We start from the raw sequence: 25373 nt of genomic DNA on the forward strand, positions 1-25373 counted from the left end.
TGGTGTGGCTCAGTGGATTGAGCACTGGCTTGTGAACCAAAGGGTCACTGGTTTGATTCCCAGTCAGGCCATATGCCTGGGTTGCAGGCCAGATCCCCAGTTGGGATCACACAGGAGGCAACCGCACATTGATGTTTCTCTCCTTCTCTTTCTCCCTCCCTTCCCCTCTCTCTAAAAATAAATAAATAAAACCTTTAAAAAAAGAAAAAGGGAAAAAAAGAAAAGAAAATCTCTGGCTTACCCTGGCCTGGTAGCTCAGTTGGTTAGAGCTTTGTCCCAATACACCAAAGTTTTGGGTTTGATCTCCAGTCTGGGTGCATACAAGAATCAACCGATGAAATACATAAATAAGTGGAACAACAAAAATCAGTGTTTCTCTCCCTTCCTCCCTCTCTAAAATCAATGAAAGGAATATTTTTCTGTAGCCATTTTAATATAAGAAAGGAAGAAAAGAAAGAGAAAGAAAGAAAGGGAAAGAAAGAAAATCACTGGCTTATATAATCTATTAAAGGCAGTCCATGTGCAAAATAAGTGTTCATTCAATAAAGACTTATTGAATAAAAGAACAGACCAAAGTGAGGAAGATGGATGGAGATTACAATCCCTTCTCACCTGCAGCATCTATTTTCCCCCCTGCAATTTGGGTTGTCTAAAGTAGTGAGACAATTTAGATCCTGTGGAGAAGTCACTGTGAATGGTAAGAAGTTTTTTCTTTTTGTTAAGATTTCATTTATTTATTTTTTAGAGAGTGGAAGGGAGAGAGAAAGAGGAGAAACTTTGATGTATGAGAGAAAGAATCGGTTGCATTTTGCACGCCCCAACTGGGACCCAGCCCGCAACCCAGGCATGTGCCCTGACTGGGAATAGAACCAGCGACCTTTTGGTTCGCAGGCCGGAGCTCAATCCACTGAGCAACACCAACCAGAGCCAAGTACCATTTTTAACTCCTCTGAAACGGAGGCCAAATTTAACGCACCCGAGTACCTGAATTATTTTAACTGCAATTTTCAAAAGATAGAGTTGCTAATGAAATTTAAATCGATCTTTTGCTAAGTTTCAGAAGCACTGACAGAAGTCTGTTGACATTCATTATGTCCCCAACTTTGTATGACAGAGCACTCTCTCCGCTAACCAGAAAGTTGAAACTCTCTCCCTACGGAGTTCCTCTTTATAAAAAAAAATTTAATCTTTTTATTTTAAGTTTTCAGTTATAGTTGACATTGCATATTATTACATATTAGTTTCAGGTGCACCTCCTTTTTCTAGAACGGGTTCCTCCCTCAAGCTAAAGTCGAACAATTGAGCAGCAATTAGACACCCCTTAACCCCAGAGAGCCCGTCGGGGCCCTGAAGGCGTTGACTGGCAAGTCACGCTCGGAGCGCCCCCAACCGCGTAGCCCGGCCCTCCCGAGGGCCCGCCCCCGCTCCTGCCCCGCCCCGAAGGCGGCCTGAGTTTGTTTTGGCGTGAAGCGCGCTTGGTGATGACGCCACGACGCTAACGCCTGAGGATGGCGGCTGCAGCGGCCGTGGCCACGGCCCCGAGAGGGTCAGCACAGCCGCCAAGACGCCGAAGAGCCCGCCGCCCCCGCGAGGTGAGGCGGCCCGGCCCAGGGCTTCGGCCCAACGGGCGGGAGGGGCTGACGAGCTGCGGCCTCGATCACTTCCTGGCGCACCGGGCTTGCCCGTTCCCAGACCGGAGCCCTCGGCCCGTGCCAGGTGTGCCGGGGCCTACGGGGCTAGGGAGCAGGCCAGGCGATGGCTGCTCGGGGTCCCCGGTGTCCAAGGCTGGAGTGGCCTTGAAACGTGCTGCTGCGCTGGGTAGCCTGTCTCCGGGGCCTCGTGGGCCTGGTGGACCTGGTCAGCTGCCCTGCCTGCTGTTCAGCCAGCCGGCGTCGGTCATGGTGAATTGACTCAGTTGTCCTCACTCCCTTCTCGTGTCCAGCACCTAATCCACACCCCTCCTTTGCATCTGAATGCCGGGGACTGGCGGGGAGCCGGTTGCTTCCTTATTCAGTCCGGGAAGAAGCAGGCCTGAGTCCAGCCAGGTCGCCTGTCCCGCAAGCCAGTCACCCCTCTGCTTATAAGGGGAAGCCCAACTGTCCATGCTCACTCCCACTAAATGAAGCTGCTGAAGTGATAATTCTCAGCCGAATAAGCCCTTCACTGCCTAAAATTGGCTCCTTAGTGCTGACAGGATAAAGGCCAAGCTTCTTAGGAAGGCATTCAGGGCTCTTCATAATCTGATGGATCCAACCCTAAAGTCAGCACCTGTGCATTTTTACCTTCTGTTTACATATTTTGTTGTTGGAGCGTGTGATCCTTTTGTTAGCTGTTTTAATACCCTTGTGCTTTAGCTACCCAGTTTTCTTATTTTTTGTAATACTCTTCTTTCCCCTTCCATCCATCACTATGGAAAATTTACATCTGTCCTTTAAAATTCACCTTAGATTTTATTTCCTTGAGAAAACCTTCCTTGCTTCACATATAACTCTACACTCTACTTTAAAAAAATATGGAATGACTCATGAATTTGTGTGTCATCCTTGTTCAGGGGCCGTGCTAATCTCTATATTGTTTCAATTTTAGTGTATGTGCTGCCCAAGCAAGCATAGCCCTCTGTACTTTTTTTTTTATGTGACTTCTGTTGACTAGATTATGTTGTGTCATATGATGGTGAGTTTGAGGATTGTGTTTTCTATCTGCACCCAGGTTTCTGGCTCTGCCTGGCATAAAGTAGGAGCCAAATACACCACTGTGTTAGGTTGTTGGTTTAAGAATGGATACTGATTCAGCTGTATTACTGAGCGTCTCTCAGGGCTGAGGATCTGAGATGCGCAGAGCTGATGTGTATTTTGTGTTTGCACATGAGGCATGTGTGGTGGGTGGTGGAGCCTTGTCAACCTTGATGGTGTAAAGCAGTTTTTCAAGTTACAAATTCAAGAGTCTCTCATCCTCTGAGCCTGATTCACAAGATCGGGAATCTGGACATGTATTTTGAAAAAACTTCTCAGGTGACTTTACTGTGCTCCCTGGTTGAAGATCTTTGTCACTGCCCCCAGGAAACTGTTGTATCTTCTTTGTCCAGTGGGAAGGGCTAGCTGTGCCTTGTGGCCTCCCGTTGCAGTCTCATTGCCCATACCTTGGGGAGGTGGTATGTTTTGATGGTAAGATGTGAGCTTTGGAGTCAGAAAGACTGGGAGTCAGTTTTTGGCTTTTATGAGCTCTTCAGGCTCTTTGAGTCCAAGTGTGCTCATTCCAGAATAGGATTAATCGTCCCTACTTTATGTGGTTGCAGAGATGAGAGTGCATATAAGATACTTAGGACAATTGGGACTCAGCAAATGGAAGCCACTGTGTCTAGTAATGGCCGTTCTTCCCAGAATATGTCCGTTGTTAAAAGGAAATCTCACCTTAGTAAGCCTGTTTGCTCTTCAGACTGAGCCTCGTGTAGGAGGCTGCCTTGTGTTGTGATTTCCTCAAGGTCTTTTTTGGTCATCAGGGAAAACTCTGACAAGACTGCTTCTACTCAGGGCAGCTGTAGTTGGCCATTTCCCTACAAATTCTGACTCACTAGAGGGTGGGTTTGCTAAATAAGCACATTGTCCAGGTCTAATTGCAGTTCTTGCACTTGTTAAGTTGTATTAATGGGCTAGAGAAAGTGCAGCTTTCAGGAAATCAGTTTGCTTCAGACACTGAGATAGACTTGCCCCTCATCTGGGATGGAATACCCCTGCGGATCTTAGTGTCTATAGAATCCGAACTAGATCCTGGGGTTCTCTGTCAGTCACATAAATGAATGAGACTTTGGTTTGGCCTTCTGTTTTACTTTATAAATGTGAGCATGTTATGTGGGCAACTTTAGTTCTCTTCAGAGCTTCCCGACTGTATGATGTGAATGGGCTGTTGATGTTCCAAATCATTGACCCTTAAGCTTGGAGATAGCTGAGAATATCTGTCTCCATTGACCACAGTATACACAGAGAAATTTTTGAGAAATACAGTCCTGGAAGAAGGGAAGCAATTCTTTTTGTTGAAAGCTGGAGAGAGACTTACTTATTTGAGCTTCTTTTCCTTCCAAGAATCTTACTCAGTGAGTATTAAGCTGATTTGTGTTGGCCAGGTCATCCCTGAGCTAATTCTTGGTACAACACTATGTGGCCATGGTGTCTAATGTGATGCTAAAGTAGCAAAATGTGATGTTTTCATTTGCTGGGGGAAAATGGTCTCAGAGGGACCCTTTTCAGGCTGCTTACCTGTAAGTGGCCTCACAGGACATCCGAAGGGTAATAGATTAAGGGACTCTTGGTGTGGAACCATCTGGGCTTAAGTTCCTTGAGAGAAGAGACTATGCCTACCTTCTTTTTGTCTGGCACAGTCCCTGGCAAAGTTCCTGGCTCACAACAGGAGCTCAGTAAATATCTGTGGGCTGAACTTTGGGATTCTGGAAGGAGAACCCCAGGACATTGCCAGAGTCTGTATTTCTGACAATGGGAGGGGCTGTAGGTGGGATGTCTTGGATGGAGTTGGAGGTCACGATAAAATGAAGAGGCCACAACAAACGTTTGAACTTCTGTCCTTCTCTTAGTCATAAGGAGGAGTCTCCCCACCAGTTATTACCATGGCCTTGAGAAGTGGGGTCCCAAGTTACTATATTCTAAAAAGAAGTCATAACAATTTTTATTACGAAATAATACTAAAAGTTAAAACATTATAGGAGTGAATAAGTGCATAGTGTCTTTAGACACTAAACACTCATAATTTGGTATATGTTCCTCCAGCTTTTTAAAATGCTATACTAGTTTATAGATTTCTACAATATATACTTTTGTTAACTTTAAAAATGGACTATGTGGTGATGATTTAAAAATATAGCAACAGCACAGAAGTATATAAAGTGAGAAGTAAAAGTCCCCCTTCCTTTCTTTCTTCTGCCTATTCTCCTTACATTTCCACACCCTAGAGGTAAACACTGTCAACAGTTTCTTTTCTGCCCTTCCAGGATATTTTTTCCCCATATATATGTCTTAACTTCTTAAAATTCTTTACAGGACGTATGCTTTACTTACTATTTTAAACTAATACATCACAGACATGGATCCTGGCATGAAGCCACTCAATAAAATTAAGTAACTGGCATCTTTCTTTGTCAGTATATATGGATTTACCTTATTCTTTTCAATAGCTGCAGCTCATTTCATTATATGAATATATCTTATTTAATTATTCCCTTACTGATCGTTGTGTGGGTTGTTCCCATTTTTCCTTTTTGTAAAGAATGCTGCATAAACTTTGTTATACAAATATTTCTTTGCATTCTGTGAAAATAGTTTCATAGTACTATTTCTGAAAATGAAATCGTTGGCCCTATATCAGACTTACTGTTTTAGAACGTAGAATCATGTAGTTCCCCCTAAGGTTGCATATGTCCTTGTTCAGGGATTTTTGTCTAAATGACAGACATCTTTGCCTGGTATATCTCTGCTTGCCTCATGATGGTTAGGTGTGCTGATGAGCACTTACTTATATCTGGGATTACTGAGAGATTACTGCCTACTTCATTTTGACAGACAGTCTTTTAAAACATGGGAGCAAAATATAGGAATCTTTGCAGGTAAAAAGGTTGTGAAGCTTTGCTGTGAAGAACGATCTTAGGGAATGTTATTAGAGAGGGCTAGGTGTCTCTGGGCCCCTGTCTGGGAAACATCCACAGACCTGGCTTCTGTGTGTAGGAAATTTTTCAGAATCCATCCTTGCCTGCTGTTTCCTAGGTCCCTGGCCTCCCCCACATATGGGGCCAGCGCTGGCAGCTTATGGACAACCTTGTCTTGGAGTTCAGGTAACAATCTCTAAGACCCAAATAGACCTGAGAGTTCCAGCTTCCTTTGTTGTTGACATTGACAAAGGTGCCCAGAGAGCATGGCTCTGGTCTAACCGTCAATCTGGCCTCTTTCTGCTACTTGAAATTTCTGAGGTCCTGGGGTTGTTGCTTCATGACAAATAGAAATCTGAGAGGCAGACCACCTTTCATTCATTATCAACAAATGTTGAATGCCTGCTCTGACCTCAGCACTTTGCTGGGTGCCAGAGAGTTCTAGAAGTGGCTCCTTCCCTCAAGGGGCTGACAACTAGTGATCAGAGGCAATCAAGAATACAGCAGTGGGGGTGGGTGGCGGTAGAAGTGACTCTTGGAAGGATAAATGGAAATGGAAAAAATACAATAAATAAATAAATAAATAAATAAATAAATAAATAAATAAATAAATAAAATAAAGTTCAAAGTACAGCAGTGAGCACTGTGACCCAGATTGTACGTGGAACATAGGTTTCAGAAGACAGGCCCTTCAGAAAACGTGGTTGATTTACCAGCTGAGTGGTATGAGGAAAAATTGAAGCCTTGACCTGGTAAGACCCGGTTCTGGTACTTCCAGAGTCTTTTCTACATAATGCAAGGAGCTCTGGAAGGTGAAGCAGGAGGTCTGGGTCCGTGCCTGGCCGTCACTATTTAAGTGGCTTGGGACGAGTTTCTACCTTTCTTGGCCTATCATTTCTTATTTTATTATTATTTTTTAAGATCTGGTTCGCAACCCAGGCATGTGCCCTGACTGGGAATCGAGCCAGAGACCTTTTGGTTCTCAGGTTGGCACTCAATCCACAGAGCTACACCAGACAGGGTGGCCTGTCATTTCTGTAGTGTTATTGAGGACAGTAGTTCTAAATACTCACACCCACTGCCACACTCCGTCCGACACACTTGCCTTTCTTGAGGAGTGCTTTGGATCTGGCTTAGTTGAGGGTGTGAAGGCCAACTCTAGAGAGTTCAGTATTTTATGCAAGATGTTTTCAGACTGTTGTTGTGAAAGGAATAGGAACGTGTGATAACTGGCATAGTGTGCCCCTCCTACGAGGTGTCTCCTGAGGCTTCTCTCTCTCATCCTCTCCCACCTTACCCCCACTCTGGTCACTGTGCTGGGGACATATATAGGAGAGCTGGGGCAGGAAAACACCCTGCACTTCTTCGCAGAAGGAGTTTGCCAGCTGCCTCCCCTGTCCCTATGCTGCCTTTTCATTTGACAGCTGTGGGAAGAGAATGTAACGTGATTGGAACATGAGCAGCTGTGATCACCTGGAGGCTACCGGCCATTCTCCCTTCTTAGAGCTGGCACCCTCTTTCCTCCGCTCCTGATGCATAGTTAGGAAGGTGCAGTACCGCATCATTTTTGAAAAGTTTCTTATTGGAACAGATGTGAGAGAAACTGTGTCCTAGGAAGAAAGAAGGAAGGTCAGAGAGGGATAATCCTTGGCTATCTCACTGCTGACTTGAGACCCTTGTGCAGACTTTGTTTAAAGTGAAGTTACTGCCCTGGCTGTTGTGGCTCAGCTGGTTGGAGCGTCATCCCATAAACCGAAAGGTCACAGGTTTGATTCCTGGTCAGCACACATGCGTAGGTTGTGGGTTTGGTCCCTGGTTGGGGCACGTATGAGAGGCAACTGATCAGTGTTTCTTCTATCTCTCTCTCTCCCTTCCCCTCTCTCTATAATCATTAAAAAAATTTAAAATTATTATAAATAAAGTGAAAAGTCAGGCTTTTTCTTTTGTAAACCTTAGTTTTTTTCATCAGGACCTGACTAGGTATGGACATTTAAGCAAAAAGAGCCAGTGTGCATGCCTGGAAACAGTTGTTTATTTTGTGTATCTAGGGTTCTGCCTCCTCACCAGGAAGAAGCGACAACTGAGTGGCTGGGCTGGGTCACCCATGCAGTTTGTCTTTTCTCTGGATGGCGGTAAACATTGCTTGCCATGCGGTCTTGGGGATCAGGGGCCTGTGTTCTGCCTCAGGAATCCTGGCCCAAGAGCTCTCCTTTCCCTGAGCTGTAGCCCTTTACTGCATTGAGGTCTTGTGTTTTCTCTGAAGAAAGAGATGAGTTTGCAGAATTCCAGAGTCCATAGTTCTAATCTGGTCTCTGTCACAGGGAACCTTGTTTCTAAATGCCTTTGTTTCAACATCATTTCCTAAACTTTTGTGTGGGATCTCGTGGGCATTTGGGTGAGAACTGTAGTAAATCCTGAAGAGCCTTGTTTTGGTGAAAGAATCTTTTCCTCTCATTCTGCTGAGTCATTGATTTAAACATACTGATTTAACATATTGAATAAAACTGTAGCCCTTATCTGTAGTCTCTAAATTCTTCCTTTTTATCTGATGGTAATCAAGGTTTTAGGTATATTTCAGAGATGAGCTTATTCCTTGAAGGAGTTAGGTACATCTGTTAGTGTCACCACCTTGAATTCAGGTCCTTTGCTCACTGGAATCTGATAGCCTCTATGTCTTCTCCCTGACCTCCAAGGTGCTACAGCAAAACCTGCCTGGGTCTCTTTCTGCCACCTTAAAAACAAAAAACTTTATTTATTTTTAGAGAGGGAAAGGGAGGGAGGAAGAGAAGGAGAGAAGCATCAATGTGTGGTTGCGTGTCGCACACTCCCAGCTGGAGACCTGGCCCGCAACCCAGGCATGTGCCCTGACTGGGAATCAGACCAGCGACCTTTCACTTCACAGGTCGGCACTCAGTTCCCTGAACCACACCAGCCAGGGCTCTTTCTGCTACCTTTGATGGGATATTTTTCTGGCTTTGCAAGAAGGTGGGGGTTGGTATTAGGTATTGCCTCTTGGCCCCCAGCACCACTCTTGGGCAGCCATGGGTACACAGAGGGAGGCCTTGCAGAAGCGGCTTTCTGAGGCCTGGCGAGTGATAGTGTTGGAGAGCAGGCCTCCAACACTCTACAGCCCCATTTCAGGAAAGATGAATCAGAGTAATAAGAGGATGATTTTAACATTTAAAAAACCCGGAACTTCAACTAGGATAAGAAACCCAGGCAGAGTAGGGAAGAAGGTGGGGGCAGTAACAACTGAGCGTGGTACATGTTCCTGCCCTCTCTCAGGGTTGAAAAGCAGCATGAGAATAAGAGCCAAGCAGATATAAGTCAAGACCATGATGTTCAGATCCAGTCTTTTATCTAGACTCGCCATTGAGCCTGGGCTCTGAGCACTCAGGGACCAAAGCCATCCTCCCTTCCAGGGGACCATATTAGAGCCAGGTCTTCAGGCTATGATTATTAAGTGATAAGGAGGAGGAGAATGTCTGGTATGCCTTCAGAGGTGTCCCCAGTTATTCTGAGTTTTCTTCTCTTCTGTCTACATAGGTATAGACGGGGCGCTGCCTGCAGAGCAGGTCCTGCCAGCCTCGCTGGAGAGGATGCCCCCGTGTCCGTGATGGGCTGTGGGACAAGCAAGGTCCTTCCTGAGCCTCCCAAGGATGTCCAGCTGGATCTGGTCAAGAAGGTGGAGCCCTTCAGTGGCACTAAGAACGATGTATATAAGCACTTCATCACGGAGGTGGACTGTGTTGGCCCTCTCAAAGCTGGGCTCCCAGCAGCCAGTCAGTGTGCAAATCCCTGTCCCAGTGCTCCCACTACTGGCCACACAGAGCCTTCCTCAGAACCACCACGCAGGGCCAGGGTGGCTAAGTACAGGGCCAAGTTCGACCCACGTGTGACGGCCAAGTATGACATCAAAGCCCTAATTGGCCGAGGCAGCTTCAGCCGAGTGGTACGTGTGGAGCACCGGACAACCCGCCAGCCATATGCCATCAAGATGATTGAGACCAAGTACCGGGAGGGGCGGGAGGTGTGTGAGTCGGAGCTGCGTGTGTTGCGCCGGGTGCGCCATGCCAACATCATACAGCTGGTGGAGGTGTTTGAGACTCAGGAGCGTGTGTACATGGTGATGGAGCTGGCCACTGGTGGAGAGCTCTTTGACCGCATCATTGCCAAGGGTTCTTTCACTGAGCGTGACGCCACGCGGGTGCTGCAGATGGTGCTGGATGGCGTCCGGTATCTGCATGCGCTGGGCATCACACACCGAGACCTCAAGCCTGAGAATCTGCTCTACTACCACCCGGGCACTGACTCCAAGATTATCATCACCGACTTTGGCCTGGCCAGTGCTCGCAAGAAGGGTGACGACTGCCTGATGAAGACCACCTGCGGCACACCTGAATACATTGCCCCTGAGGTCCTGGTTCGAAAGCCCTATACCAACTCAGTGGACATGTGGGCACTGGGTGTCATCGCCTACATCCTGCTCAGTGGCACCATGCCCTTTGAAGATGACAACCGCACCCGGCTGTACCGGCAGATCCTCAGGGGCAAGTACAGTTACTCGGGGGAGGTAAGTCTGCCCTGTCCTGAGGATGTTGGGAGGCCCATGGGTGGGGGGTTCTATCCTGAGGCTTTCCATCAGAGGGATGTGCTCTGACGGCCGTGCTGATGGGGCCAGGTGATGTACAAAAGATGAAGTGAGACTAGTAGGGTATCTTGAGTTTGAGTGAGCCCTGAGACAAGGACTTGGGAGCTGATAATTTAATTGGAGTGTGATCCCAATAAGCATAAGTAAAGGGTGGGGAAAATGAGGCAGAAAGGGGAAAAACCAGTAAAGGGTACATTAATTAGCAGACTGCCATTGTGAGCCCCTGGAACTCAGTCCCACTGGGGACTCTGAATACAATCATGTGGAACATGTCTCAGAATTGTACCTTTGAGGGGCAGGGAAGTGGCTGGTTTTTAATCCATTGACTCCTGTATGAGTCAAGAATTTCTTTGGGGGCTTTAAATCCCTAGCACTGCTCTGCTGTTCTGAATGCCAGCTAGTGCCAGAGAAGGTCCTCAGGCAAAGAAGCAGAGAGCTGTGGGCAGTGGCAGTGGCAAGGTGTTAGCGTACACACAGGAGCGCTACAGCGATAGGTGAGCTCAGATGGGTTGATAAAATGTGGGGCAGAGCCTCCGTAGTATCTGCTCCATAGGGATTGGGACAAGCTGGAGTGACTGTCTTGTCTAAAGGAGCAGCTGTTGCTCATCTCTGCCCAGCTTTGCCACATAGCACTGAGGACCATACTTCAGACATTCCAATTTTTGAAAGAGAATCAGAAAAATCTAATTTTAAAATGTTGGAATCTAATTCACATATTTAAGCAGTACCTTGTGTGCCAGCAAATGCTAATCTGCAGGCCAGATTCAAACCGTTGGCCATCAGTTTGTGTCTTTGGATCCACTGATACCCGGAAAAAAAACCCCATTAGGTTTTAGCACTGCTGGAAGCTGAAGAAAAAGAGCGAGCTGGTCAGTCCTGAGGCAGGATGCTGACTGGGTAGGAAATGAGGCTGGCCACGAGAAACAGCGCTGCAGCCTGGAGCATCACGGTGTGCTCAGGGAGGCTGTGAAGAAAAGTGTTTTGTGGCTTTGTAGAGGAGGTAAGGTGAGCTTTGTAGGGCAACAGGATTCTGCCAGGGCAGTGAGGGCCCACCCCCAAGTGCTCCCCACAGTGTTCCCCTCAGACTTGGGCTTGCTGAGGACCTGCCCATGCCTCCTGAATAACCAGCGGGAAGGGAAGGGACCTCTGGGACCAGATCCCTTTTGTAGCCCAGCTTTCCTCCCAGGGATTTAGAACTGGGCTCTTTCTGGCCCCAGACAGGTGACCCAGAGCAGCATTTCCTACAGAAGTCACCCAAAAGCATCACAACACTTTTCCTTCAGCACTCGAGGTCCTATGCTTCATCATCCTCCCTGTCAGCTTCCAGACGTGGTCATGGGGTCCGTCAAGGACTTTCCTCCTGTTGGGATGGGGGCTGGCGTTCTCTGGGGAATTCCCAGGTCATGTGTCTCAGGGTGGTGTGAGGAAGGGAGGGAAGCCTTTTTCTTCAGGCCACCTTCGTGCTGGCCATAGGCAGAGGAGAAACTGGAATATTTTATAGCTCTTTCCTACAGTTTTTCATGTTTTCTTCTTTGCTCCAAATGCATTCAACAGAGCAAGCGCTGACTGTGGGCAGGGGGTGGGGGTGGAAGCCCAGGCTACAATGGAGTGGTCACAGAGGACATTGTCCCATTCACTCTCTGGACCAGGTTTCATCAAGGTCAGAAGACCCAGAAGCCACTTCACAGAGGCAGTGTTGTGCCTAGGCCCTGCCTGGTTTGCTGTGTTCTGGGAGCTCTAGCCTGGAGCTCTGAGTGGTGCCAGGCTATTGAGGGTCCTGCTGGCAGAGGGAGTAGCAAGCTTAGCTATGGGAGGGAGAGAGATTGCCCAAGAGATGCTGACAAAGGAAAGACTCTTCAGAGAAGTGTGTAAGTTTGCCTAAGAGTTCCTGATTCTGGCAATTGTTGAGCAGGCAATTTATCTAATTGGAGCTTGTGGAGTTGTGCTAACAGGCTATTGATTATCTGAGGGTGGAGGGTGGAGAATGACAAATGAGGAGGGTATGGAATGGACTCAGGTTTTCTCCTCCTACTGTAGCCACAAGACTGGGTCCTGAGGTTCTACTTCCTGCTTTGCTGGAATCACAGGGCATGAGCTTGGGTCTTCCAAAGTTTAGGAGTCACTGCCCAGCCTTTGGCCCTACTACCTTTAATCAGTTTCCAGTTCCAGAGTGAAATTCCTGGCTAGTCGTGATAACACCTGTCTGTTACCAGGAGCTTGGCTGACCCTCAAAACAAATGTTACCACTCTGACAGCTCTGGATTGGGAGGGATTTGTCTGGGGTGTTTCCTGGGTAAGGAGGTCTCATTATGAGATCAGGCTGTCTGAACTGGAGACCAATCATCTGTCTTTCTGAGATGCTGGTCATTGCCTACCCATAAGTGCACCTGGGGAAGGTCCCCATCCCCATGGGACAGGAAATTGCTTGGGGATAAAGTACTAGAAATAGAAATGTCCACAAGAATGAACCCTTAGCCCTGGCTGCTGTGGCTCAGTGGAATGAGCGTTGGCCTGCAAGCCAAGTGTCGATGGTTCGATTCCCAGTCAGGGCACATGACTCAGTTGCATGTCAGGTCCCCAGGTGGGGGCGTGAGTGAGAGGCAACCACACAGTGATGTTTCTCTCCCTCTCTTTCTCCTTTCCCCTCTCTCTAAAAATATATAAACAAACAAACAAATAAATTTAAAAATATATATTAAAAAAAAAAAGAAAAAAAAGGAATGAACCCTTGTTGTCAGACATATGCCAGCACAGACCTTGGCAGAGAGCCACTGGGCCTGGGCAATCTGGAACGTGGGCTATGGCGTTCAAGTCAGTGACTGACCTGGCCCCCCTTCTTAGGGATGGGCCCTGCCCCTGCCCTCAATCCAGCCATCTGTCTTATACATCTAAATAAATAAGGACCTGCCAGAAAACCTGTCTGAGAACATGCTGTGTTGAGGGGAGTGTTTCAGTCTAACTCCTTGGATAAATAAAGGACTACCCACTTTGAGCTCAGCAAAGTTTGAGCTCAGTAAGGTTTGGAGGTGTGCATTCCTTACCTGATAGTCCTCTGGTACTTGGTTCCTTTTTAGGGACACTTTTCCTGTCACTTGCCCCCTCATAGTGATGTTTCTTGTACACCAAGCCCTGTCCTGTGGGCTTGTTCCCTGAGGGCTCTGTCCATGCAACCCCAGGCTCAGTGGTTTCTGTGGACTTGAATAGAGAACTTCCTGCAGGATGAAGGCTTTGAGCAGAAGGAGGCTCAGAGAAGGACATTACTGACTGTGCTTCACAATAAACAGGAGATTGTTTGGGAGAGTGGTGCAAAGGTTGATGAGAGTGGGGGGCAGGCCTGGTGTTTGCTGTCAGGAGCTTTGCTGTGCTGGAGGATACTTGGGGATCGGAAGCGTTAGGTGGGAGGGAGCCTTTTAGTTTCTTGACAGAGAAGGGGGAATGCACCAGGAAGTGTTGTGGGAGATTAGCAGGAAGACTTATTGAGGGCTGTTGGAATAATCCTAGCTTGGCCTCCTGGGGATGTTTGGGGAAGATCAGGAATCCCAGAAACTGGGCTCCACGTGGTACGCATGAGCCATCATTTAGCAAGAGAAGGAGGAAGGGGTAGAAACCTCCTGTGGCTCTGCAGGCTCATCGGCTTGTGAGGGCAGATTGAGAGAGGACTCAGGCTGCCCTCTGGACCAGAGAGTACACAAGAGTCCTGCCTTGACATCACCAGGTGGGGCCCAGTGGCAGAGGGAAGCACACCAAGTGAGTCCTTCTTTAGTACTCCAACTGCCACGCTCCTGACAGTCTAGATACTCTGCCCCAAGCGTCACCCCATTCCCCATATACCATAGACCCAAGATGTTTGCTACACTCACATACTCCCCACACTAAGCTTTTGCTCAGGCTTTCCCCTGTGCTCCCAATCCTTAGCAGAGGTCCGTTGCTTTCTTTCTGGGTGATGCTGACCACTGCCATTGTGTAGTGCCTACTGAGTACCTTCAACATCTCTAATCTCCACAACAGTCAGGTGGGTGTAATCCCCCATTTTACAGGTGAGAACATTGAGGTTAGTAAGGTTAAGTAACTGGCCCATGCTCTCACAATTAGAGGGTGTCAGGTCCGGGATTTAAATCCAGGCCACCTGGGCTTCAGAGGTCTTGGCTTTCCCGTCCCCGCAGTTCACTGTCCCTGACACATGCCTCCCCATATTGCTAGACTCTGTTTTTGCACTTTCTTGAGCTGTTGTCTGTAGACATCTCTCTCCTCCCTGGCTTGTGAGGTCCTTGGGGATACCGTGTGTATCAGTACATATGCTCTCAATACTTTCTCCTGAGGGAAATACCCATGGTTGTTGGTGATGCCCTCAAAAGGGACAAAAGTTACTGGCGAGCGGGCAGACCAGGCTGCCCATGCTGGCTGGGAGTGCTCTCTTCTGGGGGCTGGACTCCAGGAAAAAGTGGGGAGACCGCTGGCGATATGCTTGGGGAGTGGCTGGCCAGACGTTAGAAGCAAACATAGAAATCTTGGAAGAGGATGGAGAAAGCTGTGACAGATGATTTTGAGAGGAGAAATTTGAATACTTACCCAGTGACTGGAGGTGCTGGAGTGAAGAAGGCCAAGCTAGAGTCACAATGGAAGTGATGGGGAGGCATGTTGACCAATGTGAGGAAGGCCTATGTGACCAAGAGTAGTCTGAAGACATACAGAGCCACCCTGAAGAGAGCAAGCTTCCTGTCATGGAAGGCCCCAGGAGGGCCCGAGCAGCTGTTTCCAAGGGAGTGACACAGAAAGTGAGTCATCATCTGCAAACCCGTACTAGAGGACTGTTACGGTTCTGCTTGGAAACTCTGATTCACTTGACATGAAATGTGACATCGCTGGCCTAATGTCATTGCTTTTGTTAAGAGTTCTATTTCTAGAGGCAGGACATATGAAGTGGCTCTTGGAGGATTGATGTCAGAGAGATCCATCAGCAGCTTTGCTGCCTCCCTGTGTTTAGCAACCTTTAATTGTCATACTCCTCTGTTTGGACAGTCTCTGAGCTATGGGCAAGACTGGGTGACTACACCGGGAACAGATGGGCTTGGGCAAAGGTTTTCACAGAGCCTCCTTCAGGAGAGTGTTATTGTGCAGAGGACAGGATCCTAGTGGGATGGGAAGCCCACCCGCAGGACTGATCTCCCACTACCTGAGGGATAAATGTTGGTGGGAGGTGGCTTCTCAGGGGTGGGTTTCTGGGCTATGGGCTGGCCGTCTACTTGGGATCCAACAGCCGTTAGTTGGGCCATCTTGTAATTCTGATAGCCCTGCAATAGGATGAGTGCCCAGAGCCAGAGTTGACATTTACATTCCCATCTTAGCTCTTCTCCACTTTTTAAAGAGACTCTGCTCTGAGGTGTTGAAGATAAAATGAAGTGGAGAGGATGTGGCATGTCCCAGTGCTCTCTTGGTGAAGGGGTTCAGCCTGTGGGAGCTGGTCATGCAGCATAGTCACGTGCTCTGGCAGGGCGCGCCTGGGTGAGGGGGTAAGACCTTACCCTAGAGCCATGGGGAAGATTGCTGGGGGGAGGTGGGCAAGCTGGAGAATGGATGTGAGTTTAGGCAGCAGACAATGCAGGGAGGTAGGTGATATGTTTTCTGGCTCGCTTGGACTCTGCGGGATCCCTTTAATTGTCCCATGTTCCCACTTCGGTGTATATAGGGACTGTGATGGACCATCGCTCTCCATTCTTTTCTCACTGCCCCCTGCTCCCTGAGTCAGAGGATGGCTTTCCTGTGTCTGAGTAGCTGACATAACAAGAAATTATAAGTTGACTTAGAATTCTTTGCTCAGAAGCATCCCTAAACCCTGTTTCCTTCTTGCCTTTTGGTGGCTGCTGGATATCAAGTGCTGGAGGTTGATGCTGGCTCTGTGTGAGGGTTCCATTAGGACACGCAGTGCCCCCATACCTGTTCAGAAAGGATCCCTCGGCAAGGGCCATGTGTACGTACCTCACAAAAGCTCCTGGTACATGGTAGGTGTTCCAACAGATAAGTCTCCTTTCACTGCAGGAACAGATGCCTTATGTCCAGATCCCTGTCTGGTCACTGGGAAATGGCATGGTTGGTTCACGGGGTGTGGGCAGTGGGCCCTCATTGGTCACTGTGGTTGGAAACCTCTTCTTGGTTGGAGGCCTCTTGGAGGAAGACAGGAGTGGCTCCCTCTTTGTGGGGGCAGGAGGCAGGCTCTGAGTGGAGAGCAGCAGCGTACCCCATATGTGCCATTTCTGGGCCACCACCTGGCTCTCTGGAGCCCTGCCCTGTTTTCTAGGCATCCCTCTGCCACTGCTGCCCTGGTTTCATGCTCCCCAGAAAGCAGCACACTTCTGTGGTAGCAGAAACAGATGCCCGTCTCTCCATATTGCTGTATTCGGCCATTCCTACCAAGATGCCTTGCTTTGACAACCTATAGCATATCATTAACCCAGGGTCAGAGCTGCCTTTCATGGCTGTTATTTCCCACCCCTGGCCCCCACTGAGGCCTCTCCAACAAAAAGGATGTATCAAGGGTTGTGTTCGGAGTGTTTACTGATGCACCATCTGTCTGCTCCCTTTTTTGCTCTTATTGTCTGTCTCCACCTGGATAGCTGTGTTCTCTCAAAGGCCCTGTCATTTTGAGCACCTCACGTTCCTCTGGAGCTGCTGGGGCTCTTGTCTCTCCCACATTCTGACCTCTTTAAATCTGTGATGGCCTCCCATATACCTCTCCCTCCTGCCCATGCTGAGGTGGAAGACCCTGGTCCAACCACCCCCACTGGCTGTACCGCTCCAGGATCCCCATCCTTGGGCAGTTCTCCCATCACACAAGGGCACTCTTTTCACGCATGCCTGTCTGGCCTTGGTTTGTCTGTCTTCTTGTGCCGTTGCGGTGACTAGGCCTGAGCACCACTCCAGTGTGACCTGGCGGGTTGGACAGAAAGCTGGAACCTTCATCTCTTCACTCATCTTGCTACCCCATGTTGACCCAGTGCCTGCCCTGAATCAAGTCCAGTGTACCAGGGTTCCAGGGACACAGACATTTGGGGACAGAGGCTACAGTGTGAGTGATATGCTGGCAGCCATTATTAGGTTTCTAAACTGCCTCAGAAATTAGAATTCTAATGAAATTAGAATTAGAAGTTAATAAAAGCCTGTTTGGGCCCTAGAAACCACCTGGCTTCAGCAGAATTCATGGGTAGAGATAGAAGAAACCACTATGCAGCAGGCTCTGAAATATAGCATCTTCCAGGGCTGCTCCAGGACATTGATCAAAGCAGATATTACTCGGTTGGTGGCACCGGTTGCCAGCATCCCCCTGACTCCGCATTGAGTGCATGGCATCTTTCCTGACTCTTGAGTTGTACTTTGTCTCCCTCCTATTCCTGTCCTTCACTTTGTAGACTCTGGGCAGGAACAAGTGGAGGCACAAGATTTCATTTTGTTATTCTCAAATTTCAGAACACAGCTTTACTAATGTTGAAGTTGTGCCTTTTCTCATTTTTATCTTCATTCTCTGCCTCTTTAAACTCTATTATCTTCCTTCTTTTTCTCCCCTCAGGCTCTCTTCCCAACGTCCTTCTCTTCTCTGCTGCTTGGCCCCCATCCACCCCCTGCCAGGTCCCAGGGTGGTGGATTCTGTCTGGTCTGGAAGTCCAGGCACCAGGATGGTGAGTGTCTGCTGCCACGGAGTCTAATTCTGCTGAAATTTTCAAAATACTTTTCCTCATGGGCAACATCAGTGTGTGCTGTTCTTGTCATACTAACAGTTCTGTTCTTCTGACTGTCCCTGAAGCTCCCATTTCCTAGAAGTTCCAGTGTGTCCTTTTCTCTGCTCTCATTCATGCCCGTGAAGGTGCAGGAAGGAAGCCTTGAGGGTGGGAATTCTGGGTCTGAAAATACATCTTGAGACCAAGCCGAGGGAGAACTGAGTCATGAGAGCAAAGCCCAGGCGTCCTTCTTCCCTTCCTTCCCCTAGCAGCTCTTTGGTGGGGCTGCGTTCTCTGCCAGGCAACCTTCCCCAGAATCATCTGGGCTGGAAAAGCACACATAATGTGTCAAGAGGTTAAATCGGCTTAAATGTTAGATGCCATGCTTTTCCTCACACGCAGCCAAACGAGAAAAAAAGATGGGAGCCATCTTTTTAAAATACAGGACTTAGAAACTGAAAGAGACTTAGAAATCATTGCATTTAGCTCCTTGTATTAAAAGTGAGGAGACTGTGATTTCTCTAAGGTTACATAGAGCAGGTAGAACTAGAACATGGGTTGCTGGGCTTACAGCCTAACACTTTAATCTGTCACTAGATGCCATCTGGAAGAGATACCAGACCTTTCTCACCCCTTGCTTGAGATTGGGCAGACCCGCCTGCCAGAGGGTGTCTAGGGCAAGCTGCATGAGCTGGGTTTGCTGCTGGAAAGAAGCAGCTTCCTCCTCTCTGCAGCCAAGGCCAGAGAACGGCTCTACCCTTTGTTTCCTTAGCCTTCGGGCTCCAGGTGAGACCACTGGTAGTGGTTTGGGTAATATTCTTGCTAGGCCCTTGTGACATTAAAGGTAGATAGAGCAAGTTATCCCCTGACTGGTGTGATTCAATCGATGTTTCTCTCTCACATCAATGTTTCTCTCCCCTCTTTCTCCTCCCTTCCCCCTCTGTCTAAAAAAGAAAAAAAAGTGGTAGAGCAAGTTAAAGGGGCTGGGGAGTAGGGAGGTGCATCCTCTCAGCTGGAGTGGAAAGCCCTTTGGGATTTGGTGCCTCCCTCTCAAGGGAGATTTGGACTCCACTGCTGAGGAGGAGCAACAGGTCCAGCAGGAGCAGGGGGATGAAGAGGGTGAAGTTGGTAAGGAAGTGCCCACTAGAGAGGCCCCTCTAGCCACTGTTAGCTTCTCTGCTGTGATGATATCAGTAGTAGCTACCTTGACTGCAAGGGGACAAGGACTGTGGAGGGACTAGAGAGAAGGGCAGCCAATTTGATGGTCAGAGCAAGGGTGGAGGTGATGTCGCTCCTCCAACAACCTCTCTTTGTCCTCAGGACAGAGCCCACCCCCTACCCACACAGCTCACGAGAGACTTGTGGGAAGGACGGAATAGGCTGTCATCCTGGGTGTGACAGCTGTCCTCTGATCCCACAGTGCAGGGAGACCTGAGTGTCTGGAGGCGAGGCAGACTGACATTTTAACATTTTCTTCCATGTCCTGTGCTCCATGGCAGCCCAGAAACAGGTGGAAGCCTCTGGGAGACTGACCAGGGTGGTTCCTGGGGCCTGTCCCTTCTGTCAGCCACCTGAGGCCCATGTGTGTCCCTGATCTGGGCCCAAGTATACTAAGGTGAGAGTTCTGTTCTTTACCCAGAGCCAACAGTTAGAGTTGTGGAAACCCAAGGGTGTGACTGTTGAATCAGTTTTCTTTTTCTTAAGCCCAGAATACTTCCTGGCCAGTCAGTCATAGGCTGACAGACATACTCATGTGTTTTCAGAGGCCCAGGTATATTGAGGAAGGAGGTGGGTTGGTCTGTAGGTGTTGAACGCTTTCTTAGGAGGAGCTGAATTGGATTTAGGGCTGGTCGTGTGACCATGGAGTGTGGAAAGCTTTGGTTTTCCTTTCTGAGCCCCATTGGAGACCTCAGCAGGGCTCCTAGAGGCCCCTATTCTGTAAGTCAACCAAAGCTCTCCCCCACTGCTAGTAGGCTCAGTGAGGACCACCTTCCTGTGTTCTGCTTGCCTGACTTCCTGCTCCAAGTTCTTCAGTGTGTGAGGGTTAGGCTGGGGGCCATTGGTACAGCCTGGTTCTCAGGTCAGCATGGCTTTGGTCATATTGGCTCGGGGGACCCACCAGGCCCAGCTACTCACAGCTCTTCAAAGATGGGGAGAACTGGGGCCTGCTAGAGAGGGCTGGGTTGGCTCTCAGACAAATGAATCCATCTGTATTCTGCACACAGTCTCACGTACACAAGTAATTGGAGAGGCAAGCGTTTGGGGGAGTGGGGGGGGCAGATCAATCTGACTCACTTTGACACTAATGGACTGGCCACTCGAGAAGCAGCAGGGGTCGATGCCTGGTGTGTGCCTGTGCCACTCTGGAGATCGAGATGCTTAAGCCCACATGGCAGGTGTGGTGAGGGGCCTAAGAGCTGCAGGGGACCTTGGTTTGGGTGTGTGTCCATGTAAAGTAGAGAGGCCTCCAATACATCTGTGTTCAAGTTCTTGGCTTGCAGGTCCAGCTTTGCAACTATTTTTTCATCTCCAGAGGAGTTGCCCCTCTTTTATCTTGGTTAGACCAAGGGGTGGGGGCAGAATCCATGTCCTAGCCCTGTCTGGCCAGCCCAGGCTGCCAGCTGTGTCTTGGGGCCATTCCACCCACAGGCCAGGCTGAGCTATAGTGTATTCCCTAGCGATTTGTCCTTTTCTTGGAGACCATAAAAGATGGTAGGGCAGCACTGGTATTCTTATGACCCAGCCTGTTGAGTTCTAGATATGCTGTGTCCATCAGTGGTCCCATTGTGCCTGCTTCTTTCCATCTCTTAAATGAGTGACAGGGGCTGCAGTGAGTGTCTGTGGTCTGAATTGGCTGGCTCCTCACATTTGCTCCTTGTGTTCAGTGGCAGCAGCAAGCCATGAGGCTTTTTTGAAGTATGAGCCAAAAGTTAATGTAACAACTGTCCTGTCTAGTCACCCTGCATGTTGGCCTCAGTACTGGAGGCCTGTAGGGATACATAGACCAGGCTGCCTGTGTGGGAAGGCCCTTGCCCCTGCACCCCCCTCACTACTCTGAGACAACAAGGTATTTGTGGACCTCCCTGGGCTACGTGTTCCTGAGGCCCTGACTGCTCACCCTCTTCCTGAGGGCCAATATCTATCTCCCCAGGAAACTCAGAGTTTGCCCATTGTTGAGGAGGACCCTGTTAGGTGCTGTTTAGAAATGTTGTCTCTCTGTTACTTTCTTCCAGTTCAGCTCAGTAAAAGTTGATAGTTTCCTTCCAAAGGGCAGGTAAGGGTAGCAATTGCAAGTAGCCCTATGCCTTGTTCAGGACCACTGTCTCCTTGCTCCACCTCTGTGCAGGAGTGGGGAAGGGCATTGGGAAGGAGTTGGAGATCAACAGAACCCACTTGGGGGCACCGATAGTCACTGCTTTACTGTGTCTGCTGAATGGATGTGTAGCTGCCCTGAATGTGGGCTCTCTGATTTTCCTGTGTCCCCTAGAGAGTGCATTCAGGGGTTCTCCGAGGTGAAGGGCACTGTGCGGTAGAACAGGAAGAGCTCAACTAGCAGGAACAAAGGTGATGGTCATCCACCACAGGCTCAGCAAAGATTCTAGCTACCCACCCTTTAGGGAGCATCAGAGCCCATGCCAGAGTGCCCCAAGAAGATGCTGGGTCTTGGAGCAGTGCTGTATCTGCCCTCCTTCAGCAGAACAAGAGGGAGCACACAGCTCTTCTTTTTCTTAAAAAATATTTTTTATATTTATTTTTTAGAGAATAGGGAAGGAAGAGCGAGAAACACCAGTGTGAAAGAGAAACATCAATCGGTTGCCTCTCACACACTTCCATCTGGGGATCTGGCCTGCAACCCAGGCATGTGCCCTGACCAGGAATCGAGCTATTGCCCTTTCACTTTGCGGAACGATGCCCAATCCGCTGAGCCACACCAGCCAGGGCAACACCTTTAGTTTTGATGTGGCTCAGTGGATTGGGCATCATCCCACAAAGTGGAAAGTCAGTGGTTTGATTCCTGGTCAGGGCACATGCATGGGTTGCTGACCAGGTCTCTTGTTGGGGGTGTGCAAGAAGCAATCAGTTGATGTTTCTCTTTCACATCGATGTTTCTCTCCCTCTCTTTCTCCCTCCTTTCCCCTCTCTCTAAAAATAAATAAATAATACTTACCTGGCAGGGGAGATACCATGATCATGAAGGTGGCTTTCCCAGGGTGAGGCTTATCCCTTGCACTCCGGACGTGCTGACTCCTGCCATTTCCCCAAATGTGGGAAACTTGACTTCATAATTTGTGGTCGTGGGGGATTGTGTTCGCACTCTCCCCTGAAAAAAAGAAAATAAAATAAATTTTAAAAATCGTCTAAATTTTTTTTTAAATTAAAGGTGTTTATGCTCAGGATGAAACTGAATTCTATCTAGGCAAAATGTATGCTTATGTTTACAAGGCAAAGAGCAACACAGTGACTCCTGGTGGCAAACTGAACAAAACCAGAGTAATCAGAGGAAAGGTAACTCATGCTCATGGAAATAGTGGCATGGTCTGTGCCACATTCCAAAGAAACCTTCCTGCTTAAGGCCATTAGACACAGAATCTGTGTAATGCTGTACCTCTCAATGATTTAAATTTATTGAAAACTAAATAAATAAAAATGGATTTTTCCTCTTGAAAAAATAAAAATAGTCTGGCTCAGGATATGGATGAAGGTTTGAGTCTTTCCCTTTAAAACCTCTCAGTTATAGTGGTCCTGGGGTAAGCTGGCGTGGGGGAGGTCTTAACACGGGCCACCTCCCTGTGCCAGGCTTTGCGTCCAGGGAACCTTAGAAGTTTCTTTTGGGGGGGGGGGGCTGGCCCTCCTCCTTGTCAGATGCCCTGTCAGAGCAGCTTCTGCTCTCTGGGTTGGGAAGGGAGGCCCAGAATGTCCTACCCAGGAGGAGCCAGGCAGTGCCTCTAGGGGGAGAGTGCATGTGCTAGAAAGGTCTGAGTGCTGTGGTGGTGGCATTGTTGGGATGGGGAAGGCAATGTTGAGTGCTCTCACTCTAATACTTGTCCTTGGCCTCTAGCCCTGGCCCAGCGTATCCAACCTGGCCAAGGACTTCATTGACCGCCTGCTGACTGTGGACCCTGGCGCCCGTATGACTGCAATGCAGGCCCTGAGGCACCCGTGGGTGGTGAGCATGGCAGCCTCTTCATCCATGAAAAATCTGCACCGTTCCATCTCCCAGAACCTCCTCAAACGCGCCTCCTCGCGCTGCCAGAGCACCAAATCTGCCCAGTCTACACGTTCCAGCCGCTCTACACGCTCCAACAAGTCGCGCCGTGTGCGGGAGCGGGAGCTGCGGGAGCTCAACCTGCGCTACCAGCAGCAATACAATGGCTGAGCTGCCTGGCAGTGGTAGAGACACGGCTACGCCATCTGGGACCAGTGTCCTCTCTGGAGATAAGCCTGTATGGCCAGTGGTAGGTGAATGGCCCCAGCCATTTCTCTGTGCCTTCAGTAGTCCCTGTCCTCCTGGTGTGACAGAATGGGGGAAGCCCCAGGGGCTGGGAGCCCTCTGAACTAGGAGGCTGGTCTCGCACTGATGTTCCTTTAGGTGGGTAATTGCTCTAGTACAAATTGGGGAAAGGGTAGGACCTGCCCTTCAGTCTCCTTCACCCCTTGCCCTTGACTCTTCCCCAGACCAAAGAGGCAGGCAGTACCAGGTAGAGGGTGTCCTGTGGTTCCAGGACTCTTTGGGACAGTTACTTTTGGAAACCCCTTACCTCTACCAAACCTTCCTGCCTGGCCCCCCACATTCCATGGCATCCTGATCCTCGTGATTGTGCTCCAGTGAGAGGCCCAGGTAAGCACAAAGCTTGTGCCTTGGCTGGACTCTCAGCCCCTGGCTAAGTCTATAAACAACCCCCAACCTCTTAGCCAAGATCTATCTTCCTTCGTGGAGACTCCAAGGACCACTCCTGGCCCCAGCAGTTGCCAGGACGTCTAGTGGTAGGGCCATGGCACGGAGCTTGGCCCTTCTGGACTGTGTGGCACTGTTGGTAGCAGGCTGGCTCCAGGCTCCAACCTTTCTCTGACTGTGAGAGAGTTCCTGCCCATTACCAGCTACTGCTCTCAGTGCCTCCTTTGCAGAGCTTACCATCACCTCCCTCTTCCCCTTGGATGCCTGTTCTATTCTCCAGGTGCCTCCTTCCCAACCGTGGGGCATTAAAGGGAGCCCCACTGCTGCTAGCTGGGGGATGGAGGCACCTGGGCCAAGGCAGAGGGCAGGGGCTTCCCAGGGAGAAGCCCCATCAGGGTTCCAGTGCCAGTCCTGGTTCTACCCTGGGTACTTCCCCGTGGTCCTTTCCCTTCAGACTCTGCTCTTCCCTCCTCTGCAGCTGCATGAAGGCGCCATCTAGTGTGTGGCATGAATATAGGCAGCCTAGGAATGACCACCTTGCTCACCCTTCACCCTCTGAGAGGAAGTGGGAAGCAAGGAGCTGCTGCACTGAGGGAGGGTCTCCGGGCTGCCCTGCTCTCCCCTTCTACTCAGCTTCTGTGCAGCTCCCCCTGGAACTTAGCCAAACTGTGTGATCTGCCTCTGAACTCTGAGCACCTGGGGCGCTGGCCTTACACAGTCTAGCCTGTCCCCGCTTCTTTTCACAGCATTACCCTTGCAGTCTGGGCCCCACTGAACCTCAGGCTGGAGGGAGCCCCTGCAGAAGGTGAGTGGAATTAGGAGGCTGCTTTCCCAGAGGCCTGAGCCAGACCGCCCCTGTGTCAGTCATGGTGCCTCACCACCCAAACTGGGCTGGAACGCAAGCCCCCACCCTCTGCAGCTGCTTTCAGTGGGTGGGAAGGAGCCAGGGCCCAACTTAAGCCTTAGCTAGACTGTAGGGCCCCTGCCAACAGGGAGAGTTTGGCCCTCAGTTCCTTCCAGTGGTAGCTTTAGGCCAGGCTCTCCTCTTTCTGCATGTGCCATCTCCAGTGGGAAACCAAGCCAAAGAGACCACTCTGTGCCAAGTCGATTGTGCCTTATACAGCCCCTCCTTCTGCCCCCAGTGCCCCTGGCACAAGGCAGTGGAGAGCCCAAGACCCATGGCCTCGGAACTTCCCTCACTTTCCCAGGTGCCTCTAGGGGCCTGAAGCCCTGGGGAATTCTTTCCTCTCTTACCCAGGATAGGTCTGGTCTTGAAGGCAGGACAGAGGGAGTTTGGAGACTTGGGCCTTTGATAGGCCCACCTGGGCCCTTATACCATGGACTGTGGATGGCGAATGTGCAGTTATTTATTTTGTGTACTCAGTTTGTAAATATATCCTCTGTACTCAATAAACAGGCTGCCCTTCTCTGGGAAGGCTGCCCATTCCAACAGCTTGGGCTCCTTGC

The 25373-nt window shown here is 49.4% G+C and overlaps 1 protein-coding gene and 2 non-coding genes across 5 annotated transcripts; 2 read left to right on the forward strand and 1 right to left on the reverse strand.

The window, feature by feature from the left end:
• The first annotated feature begins 1491 nt into the window (after positions 1-1491).
• Positions 1492-25358, forward strand: PSKH1 (protein serine kinase H1). Of its 3 annotated transcripts, XM_090260582.1 has the most exons (5): positions 1492-1592; positions 9197-10223; positions 17863-17971; positions 19510-19625; positions 23070-23133. In XM_090260582.1, the coding sequence occupies exons 2-4, from the start codon at positions 9267-9269 to the stop codon at positions 19602-19604; spliced, it is 1161 nt and encodes a 386-aa protein (XP_090116708.1). In that variant the 5' UTR covers positions 1492-1592; positions 9197-9266; the 3' UTR covers positions 19605-19625; positions 23070-23133. The 3 variants fall into 3 exon arrangements, with proteins under 3 accessions (XP_090116708.1, XP_090116709.1, XP_090116707.1); XM_090260583.1 differs by lacking the exon at positions 19510-19625 and having other exon boundaries at positions 23070-23179; XM_090260581.1 differs by lacking the exons at positions 17863-17971; positions 19510-19625 and having other exon boundaries at positions 23070-25358.
• On the reverse strand, positions 2507-2610 carry LOC149994100 (U6 spliceosomal RNA). The gene has a single exon (XR_016507988.1). It is a non-coding gene; the product is annotated as a U6 spliceosomal RNA (small nuclear RNA).
• On the forward strand, positions 22171-22334 carry LOC149994101 (U1 spliceosomal RNA). The gene has a single exon (XR_016507912.1). It is a non-coding gene; the product is annotated as a U1 spliceosomal RNA (small nuclear RNA).
• Positions 25359-25373: the final 15 nt, after the last annotated feature.

Source organism: Furipterus horrens, unplaced genomic scaffold (genome assembly GCF_987537825.1).
Source record: "Furipterus horrens unplaced genomic scaffold, mFurHor1.1.pri manual_scaffold_13, whole genome shotgun sequence".
Taxonomy (NCBI): Eukaryota; Metazoa; Chordata; class Mammalia; order Chiroptera; family Furipteridae; genus Furipterus; species Furipterus horrens.

Excerpts from the sequence above, each read along its gene's own strand:
- PSKH1 (XM_090260581.1), top strand. The coding sequence starts at position 9,267 with ATGGGCTGTGGGACAAGCAAGGTCCTTCCTGAGCCTCCCAAGGATGTC. Across the intron at positions 10,224-23,069 it reads AGTACAGTTACTCGGGGGAG|CCCTGGCCCAGCGTATCCAA; the intron begins GTAAGTCTGCCC and ends CTTGGCCTCTAG.